We start from the raw sequence: 8,526 nt of genomic DNA, 5'->3' as shown, positions 1-8,526 counted from the left end.
TAATTTCGCTTTAAACGTAGAGTGTAACGTTACTGCCCATCCAGCATGATCTCTGACAGATCAACAAATTTGAACTCGCTAGCTAGACCAAGTTAACATTAATCGAATTATTTCGTTTTATTATGCAATTCGCCCTAGCTCGGTAACGTCGGCTATGTTACAGTTAGCTAGCTCACTAGTAAATGGATAGCTAGCTATTGTTAGTTAACATCAGATACATTACATTTAAAACTGAACATCGACGGTCGTAGCAGCTTGTATGTGTACATAAAGCGCTGAAAAGGTGTAGAAAGTACGGGCCAACCAAATTCGCAAACTAATCCACCAGGACAAAAAGACTTCGCCTACATCCTTACGTAGTAGAGTAGCTATATATTCACAGAGTACAGGAAAATCTTATGTAACCAAGGGAACAAGTGTCTCGCGGGACTTTTCATGTGTATTCTCGCGAGAAGTGAACCGCAGCGCCCCCCCTCCTCATTCTTATGCGGAGAGGAAAAAGGAGGGGAGAAGCCTCCATAAGCAAGCTATAGCTGAATTATAAATAATTATTAATATCGCACCAAAATAATTATTTTAAATACAAAAACGGAAGCTCATTGGAACCAAGATTAAAAACCTGAACAACGTCGCATTAACTCGCTGGCTACTCGACACCTATCGGATAGGAGGTGAAATGGAGGGATAATTCCAAAGAAAAGAAAAAGCGGCCTATTTTGTTTCCGATATCCAGGAGCCGCTGCTGCAGACTCGCGGTCGCAGTAAACATCTAGCAGCGTTTCTGTCGTTTGCTTTATTTGTTAACTGGTTTAACAAGTCCTTGCGTCGATTTCTTGCTTTGTCTGCGTTTGATCTATAAGCCAGCTAGCTGTTTAGCTAGCTAGCCAGCTTTAAAAGTAACGAAGTAGGAGGGGATTGTGTGGAGCGGCCTGTTTTGTTTTTGCAACGACACCGCCATGAGAAACGGCGGACAATAAACATTTTTTTTCCATCTTAATATTTTTTCGGAGGTCTCTTAATGCTTTGGATCGGTGCAGTATCCGGGGGAGGAAGAAGTGGTATTACTCCAGAAGCAAACATCGAAATCACAGAGGAGCAAGAAAAAGAGAACGACTGGGATCTAAGGGCTCGGTTTGAATTCTGGTACAGCCTGCGTACTACCAGCTAGCTAGTAATTGGAAGCCAGATTTGACTCGACAGTAATAGAGCGCCACTAGCGTTTTGTTGTTGAATTATAGCTCAAAATAGGAGTAGCTAGTGCGGCTGTTATGGAAGACAAGTGATCTGTTTTGAAAGGAAATACAATTGGAATAATTTTTTCCTTGTATGTCATTATTATTTTTAAATATATATATTCAAGTTAAAGACGTCCATTTGATGATGATGGTTTGGGCGTATTTCGTGCCATGGAAGAGGGGAAAGCGCTAAAGCTAACTGATGATGACACGCTGTTGTTTTACATTTTGCTCCTAAATACAGACTGTTTTATGTGTGTAGTGACAGCTTGAGTTAGAGGGATCACATTGCATCGTCCCTAACATTTGGGATACAGCAACGAGCCACCTATTCATCTTTTTATCCCCCAGAACTGATACTGCCACGATACATTTTATACATCCATGCTCACGGCAAGAGTAGCGAGCTCCTCGCCCTCCTTGGAAGCTAGGGTCGACGAAGTATCGAACCAGGTCTACCACATTATCAACATTTGACCGAAATAAAGGAAATCATCTCCTGTGTCAAACGGCGGATCTGTAGCGTGTCTTCAATTTCTCCAGAACTGGATCTATCTGGTGTGAAGCTGCTGAAATGAACCCGGTGAATGCCACCGCTCTCTACGTGTCAGCTTGTCGTTCGGTGCTGCAGTGTGATCCGCGGGACCCTCAGTCCTTTGCCGAGCTTTGTAAGCTCCTGCCTTTTTTCAGGCAGTCCCTCTCATGCCTCGTTTGCGGTGAGTTTTTTCTTTCAAATGTTGCCATTTCTGTAGTTGTGTGTCGCTAGTTTCACGAGCAGCCATTAGCCAGTATGGCACAATTACACGAGCTATAATGACCTGGTGGATTATTACGAATGAGGAGATGTAAATACACCAACGCTGGTTTGGTAACGTTAGTCATCGGGTCGGTTTCACACAGAATAATCTTAGTCCTGGACTAAACTGGGTCTTGTATGGAGAATTTTTCATTCAAAATTAAATTAATCTATGTCTAGGCTCAATCTGCACCTGTGAAACTGGCCGGTGTTTGACAGATTGGCATGGGTGGATTTGCTGGCGGGAGCATCATGACGCCACTGTCACGCGAAAAACGCAACGGAAGGACCTGCAATCCGACTGCTATCGTTATAGGTTTGAAAGCCCAGTCCAGCTGGATAGTTTTTAAGTCGTTTTTTTAATTGTCTAACGTATGGTAGCTAAACTAACATTACCTGCTTAGTTACCAATTGCGACATGGTGCGTTCTAACGTTGGTTATGCTAAACATCATGAATGAGGTAATGTTAGACTTATGATATAGCTAGGTAATTGCTTGTTGTGATATAACGTTAACAAGTTATATCACAAGTTAGTCTTGATGATAAACTTGATCGACTGTTAACTAATGTAGTTTACTTTGCCAATCAGCGTATCATACTTGGGAGCGGTCTATTGTGAATAGGCGTGCAGTTTTTTAAGGTCACCACTAGCTAGCTAATAAATTCCGTTAGCCAAAGGAAGTTTGATGATGTTTTTATAAGATTGAACAACATAGATCTGCAGAACTAATAATTTCGCTTTCCAGCCATATTCACATCGCCCATTCATTATTAACAATAAATAACTGAATACGTTTTAGCTGCTGATATCATTGATAAGTTCCACAACTGGTTTAAATCACAGCTGTGGTTTGTACTCGAGTGCATTGCAATCTAACTGAAAAAATCCCGCTTTTGTGTTCTCTCATCATGGGGCTTTAATGTACTTGTGTCTGGGTTCGCCAATGTTCCACGCGTTTACGTGTCCGTGCGGTTTTATGCCTAAGATCACTAGCGGGCGAGCAAATCTACCCCTTTTCCTGGAGTTATGGTTCTGCTTTAAAGACACGTGGTGCCCCTGTTTCCGTTGTTTATTACAGCGCTTATGCTGTCTTTAAAATGTGTGGCGAATGACTTGTACATCTTTTAAGGGATACATATGAACTTTATTAATAATAATGTCAACTGGGACTGGAGAAGGGCTTTGAGTAACTTAAAAGCGATTTAGAAATGCAAACGTGCATGGTCTGTCAAACACTGTCAATAACTAACTACTAAGCTAAACTTAGCTCCTAATGAAGTAGCTAGCTACCTAACCAGATAGTTTGGTGTCCGTAGATCCTCGTTTTACGTGACTATTACTGTGTGAATGTTGCTCGCAGTGTACTTTATCGACACGTGATTTCGGTTAGCTATATATTTCCAACGAAATGTATCGTTGTCCATCTACATGCCCACCCGGCGTGTAGCAACAGTCACCTCGCTCAGCTGGTTCTCACGAGCTCTGTACAAGCGTTTTTTTGTTGTTGCTCTGGATCTCCAAGGAATCCCGTGCTCTTCAGGCTGCAGCAAACAATGGCCCATCAGCCACATTCCCTACCAACCGGCGTTGCTAAGGAAGCCTAACTGAAGAAAAGATTTGCATTTGTGGTTGTCTGGGCGTTAGCTCCATCTTTTATTTTACCATATTCATTACTTTTACACCTGTGCAGTATTTTCCGCTTGTTGGCTATGTGGGCAGTGGTGGTGCTTCCTATTGTTCAGAAGATGCAGCAACATTTTTGTATTCAATATCACTGGAATTAAGTATGCTATTTTGTGCTTAATTGCATGTTGTCAGTGTATATTACCAGAATAATTTTTTTATATTACCATAGCTCAACAATGGAGGCTTGATTGTAAGTGTTCAGTATTAATTTTCTTATTTTCTTTGTTTGTTTAGGGAATCTGCTGCAAGATCCTATAGCTCCCACTAACTCCTCTTGCCAGCACTATGTTTGCAAAGCCTGCAAGGGAAAGAAGATGATGATGAAGCCATCGTGTAGCTGGTGTAAGGACTACGAGCAGTTTGAGGAAAACAAGCAGCTCTGCATCCTGGTGGAGTGTTACAGGAAGCTCTGCGAGTACATCACCGAGTCGCCCCTGGCCCAGCAGATCGCCAGCGTTGTCGGTGGCTCGTCTGACATTTTGGCTATGCTGAGAGAGGGCCTGTCGTTGACTGAGGTGAAACCCGAAGAGACCGAGGTCTGCCTGTCGCCCGACCTGTCACATTCCCCGAGTCCCTCCACTTCAGAGGAGCAAAGCGCGGCCCAGCTGGAGGCCCCCGGCGAACTCCCGGAGGCCCCGCTGACGCCGCCGAGCGTCAACGGGCTGCATGACTGCAACGGCCTGACCACGGCGGATGAGCTGGCGGCCATTTTGCCCTCCCCGGGGACGGCGGCATCTGTCGCAATTGACGTGTGCGGCACGGTGGCGGTGGTGGAGGAGGAGGAGGATGAGGACGAGGAGGAGGAAGAGCTGAAGGTGGAGAGTTTCAGCCGTGAGATTCCCGTCTGCGAGGCGGTGGCAGCGGGAGAACTGTGCACGGACGGCATCCACATATGCAGCTTCGGCGAGGACATTAAGCACGGGAGCGACCCTCTGCTGCTGAGCGTGGAGGAGGTGCTTCGGAGCCTCGAACCTGACCCCGACCCCGACCTGCTAGCTGAGGACGAGCCTGAGGTCCTGTCCCCCTCCTGCTTGCAGGCCTCTGGGACCCTCAACGGGCCTTTCCTCGAGGCGCACCGGCAGCCTTCCCTCCCCATGGACTCTGGGGCCTTCGCCCCCTGTCATCTACAGCCCCCCCTGTCTGGGATGTCCTGCTCCGCCGCCACGCCCAGGGCACGGCCCAACAGGAAGCGCTCGCGGTCGGAAAGCGACAGCGAGAAGATCCAGCCCCTGCCCATCTCCACCATCATCCGGGGCCCGCCCCTCGGCACAGCGCCCATTGCGATCAAGCGGGAGCCCAAGGCCTTGGTCCAGCCTGTAGCCGCGGTTCCCAACGGCGGGGCGCCTAAGGTCACCAAGACCCTACTGTTGTCCAGCAAGGGCATTAAGAAAGCCCCTGAACATGGGGCCAAGAAGGCCTACACCAAGGCCAAGCAGGGGGTCCCTAAGACCAAGGACAAGATTAGAGAGAGGACCCCCAACAATAGCTTGATTCCAGGGAGCCCCACAAAAGTGGTCTACAAGAAGCCCCAGGAGAAGAAGGGCTGTAAGTGCGGCCGGGCCACCCAAAACCCAAGTGTTCTTACGTGCCGCGGCCAGCGGTGCCCGTGCTACTCCAACCGCAAGGCCTGCCTGGACTGCATCTGCCGGGGCTGCCAGAACTCCTACATGGCCAACGGCGAGAAGAAGCTGGAGGCCTTCGCAGTGCCGGAGAAGGCCCTGGAGCAGACCCGGCTCACGCTAGGCATTAATGTCACCAGTATCGCCGTGCGGAACGCAGGTGCCAGCCCCAGCGTCCTCAATGTCACGGCCGGTTCCCCCGTCACTTCGTTCCTGGCCACCAGCCCTCATGACGACAAGAGCTTTGATGAAACTCTCGACATGAGGTTTGACTGCTGAGCCATGTGGACGTGACGATATTGCCCTCCCCCTTTTCCCTCTACCGCCCATATACATTTTCTGTGAGGTCGGATGGGGGAGGGAAAAGAGTCGGAGTCAGGAGGGGGGGGTCCTACAATATGGCAGCTACTGTGTTCCAGTTCAGATTAGTAGTAAATTAGTAAATTGCCAAAGCTCATGCCTGTGAATCACTTGTATTGTGCATTCTGTCTTAGACACTGCTGCAGGTTTGAAAAGGGGGAAGGAATATTGCTGTAAGTTTTCTTTCTTTTTTTATTTTTAATACTACAAGTGGTTTATGGTACATGATCTTTGGCAAGAGAAACTCGACCTCGTTGTTGTGGGTCATGATATGTGCAGAATCGAATGAACGGTTCAGGTTACAAAAAAATAAATAAATGCAGATGTGTTCGAGAAATGGTACCTGCAATGTCAGTAGAAACTGGTTGTATTTATAATCTATCTTTTTTCTTTGTTTTTTTTGTACACAGACTTATCAAATTCCATTTAAAGATACATTTTATGATATATTTTATAAGTTACATTAACAACATTTGCAGTATTTATTGGATGTCATCTAACATAGAGTACTGTCTATAGGGCACCATCAGGATACCATTTCTACAGATGCAAAGAAGAGAGATGCAGTACCTACGGTTTCTGTCTAAATTATGTTGCTGTCCTGTTTGTGCTAGTTTCTGCTGTCTCAGAAAAAACATTGTATTTTTTCCCGTGGGGCATTTAAAAACTGTAATATAAATGTAACATATTTCCACAAAAATGAAAAGGAAAACCTTATTATCATTGTTGATTTTATTCTTACTTTGTTCTCTGCATTTTCATCTTGAATGTATTAGATGACGTGTTTTATGTACTACAGAGCACACACAGCAATGGGGGGGAGGAGAAGAGGTGAGAAAAAAAAAAAAAAAAAAAAAAAAAAAAAAAAAAAAACTCCCAAAGCATGATCCAGTCACAGACACTTTGTTTGATAAGCCGGCCAATAAAGCACAGAAATAGTCTGTGGCTTAATTAAAGAGGTGTGCACTGGCCTTATCTGCTCCTCTTGTAGGCAAGGACTGTGGGATTAAGCACTTAACATGATTAATAAGTACTGACTGACTTGGTAACTACGGCAACAACATTACAGACCATTTAAAAAGACCCCCTCTTGAGGCTCTGCGCCTTGTTCCCCACATGATGCGCGCCCATCCATTGCTTCTGTGGTTTTTCTCACATGGCACATTGAAACTGATGACCCTTGCTTACCCCCCAAACACATTTCCTCAGGTTCCCGAGGGTTGGGAGTGCATAATATTAACAGTTGTATCAGCAGAACATAAGGGGTGTGTGAGCAGGGAGAGCCCTTTTAAGTATACATTTTCTCATCATTGACAAATACCAATCCCTGTTCTTAGGGTGGTAGTGCCAGGAAGGAAATGCTGTATTTCAAATTCTTGTAGGATGGGGTTATTGTTTGCATCAATGCCAGGTGCAACTTCTTGGTAGAGGAGCCTTTTGATTTTGCACACAGAATGCACACACAACAATACTTCACCCAGTGTAGAAAAGTAAAAGAATGTTCAGGTGTCTTTTGCTATGACCAATTTAATGGCACCCTTTGGAAATCAGTAGTTTTATCCCAGGGAGTCCTCTCACATCGTGACCACACCTGGACCTCATGGACAGAGGAGTGTTTAGAGTTTTGGTCATGACTGATTGGCTATTGACCGAATGTCTTCTGCCTGGTCCGGTTGCGATCACAGACTGAAACACGCCCCCTGGTGGCACATCCTGTGAATGTGGTCAGGTAGTGTTTTTGAAGCCATAGGAAAGACAATGTCATTTGTGTCCAGTCTACATAGTTTTCCTATGTTTTGGGTTGTAAGCATTTTTTGGTGGGCAAAAATATTTTTTGAAAACAAGCAAACCTTGGAAAATGCTATGTAGTTTTTGTGTGTGTTTTTATTTTTTATTTTTTAAACCTTGCACACCTTTTATGTTTTGCCCCGCAAATACCTCAGTGACCTTTTGGTTGTAATTTTAGATTTTCATTTTAGGCTTAAGTTTTCATTTGTATTGTGATTCCTGTGTGTTGACCAAAAAGAAACTTAAGAAAAATTCAAAACAATCCAAATCAGAATTGGTGATTGAAAGACTTTTACTGCTTCACTGTGCTATTATTAGAGAAGTGGTATAAACAAGAGTGGTAAACATTTCATCTGTTGCAGAGTTGTACTAAAATGGTTGGTGATGCTATTCTTAGGGCTCCAACTGTCGTAATATCTAAGCAATTCCTCACAGTTTAGAACAGGTAAAGGTAGTCTGCAACTAGATAAACGGCAAATGCTATTTTCTTCATTTTTTGTGGGGGGGGGGGGGGGGGGGGGAGTCATGAATTACAATTGTGATGTTGACAGTTGAAGTTGCTTGAAAAGTAAGCTCCATGTTCTTGCTGGTATATTCACTGCCACGATTTAAAACATGTAATGCAATGATCAATAAATGATAGTTTTCTACTGCTATGTTGTAGCAATATGAAGCAGCGAGGTTGGCCTTTGTCTCCACGAGGTGAGTGTGGGAATCTAGCAGAACATCTACAGGACCCACTCTGGTTCTCTTGAAGCATGCATTGTTCAGTTGATGGCTTCATTTTGCAGGGGTCCCCAATTTGTGTCCGGGAGTCCCATTGATATGACACTTTGTCTATGAATGCCAATGCAATCACAGTTTACGGTCAGCATGGTCACCAGACCGCTGGCTGACTAGGCCTACACACAATGCACTTTCACCAAGGATAGTTATATCCGGATGACCAGCTGCAACTGGTGATGAACACATGGGGTTTTCGATGGCTTGACAGTGGTCCTCACTCCTTGTCCTGGTTGGCGGGTGTATTGATCGTTCT

General features: G+C 45.1%; 1 protein-coding gene across 3 annotated transcripts; it reads left to right on the top strand.

Moving 5' to 3' along the window:
- The first annotated feature begins 500 nt into the window (after positions 1 to 500).
- Positions 501 to 6,422, top strand: msl2b (MSL complex subunit 2b). 3 transcript variants are annotated; one of them, XM_061238285.1, is made up of 4 exons: positions 501 to 1,143; positions 1,587 to 1,688; positions 1,779 to 1,951; positions 3,955 to 6,422. In XM_061238285.1, the coding sequence occupies exons 3-4, from the start codon at positions 1,810 to 1,812 to the stop codon at positions 5,616 to 5,618; spliced, it is 1,806 nt and encodes a 601-aa protein (XP_061094269.1). In that variant the 5' UTR covers positions 501 to 1,143; positions 1,587 to 1,688; positions 1,779 to 1,809; the 3' UTR covers positions 5,619 to 6,422. The 3 variants fall into 3 exon arrangements, with proteins under 3 accessions (XP_061094269.1, XP_061094267.1, XP_061094268.1); XM_061238283.1 differs by having other exon boundaries at positions 1,587 to 1,951; XM_061238284.1 differs by having other exon boundaries at positions 501 to 1,688.
- Positions 6,423 to 8,526: the final 2,104 nt, after the last annotated feature.

The sequence above is a fragment of the Conger conger genome, chromosome 4 (genome assembly GCF_963514075.1).
Source record: "Conger conger chromosome 4, fConCon1.1, whole genome shotgun sequence".
In the NCBI taxonomy this organism is placed as follows: domain Eukaryota; kingdom Metazoa; phylum Chordata; class Actinopteri; order Anguilliformes; family Congridae; genus Conger; species Conger conger.
This window is presented reverse-complemented; position numbering and strand designations above follow the sequence as displayed.

Bases quoted from the DNA above. Each gene is read 5' to 3' on its own strand.
- msl2b (XM_061238285.1), top strand. From the start codon at position 1,810: ATGAACCCGGTGAATGCCACCGCTCTCTACGTGTCAGCTTGTCGTTCG. The intron at 1,952-3,954 runs GTGAGTTTTTTC...TTGTTTGTTTAG, and splicing joins CCTCTCATGCCTCGTTTGCG to GGAATCTGCTGCAAGATCCT.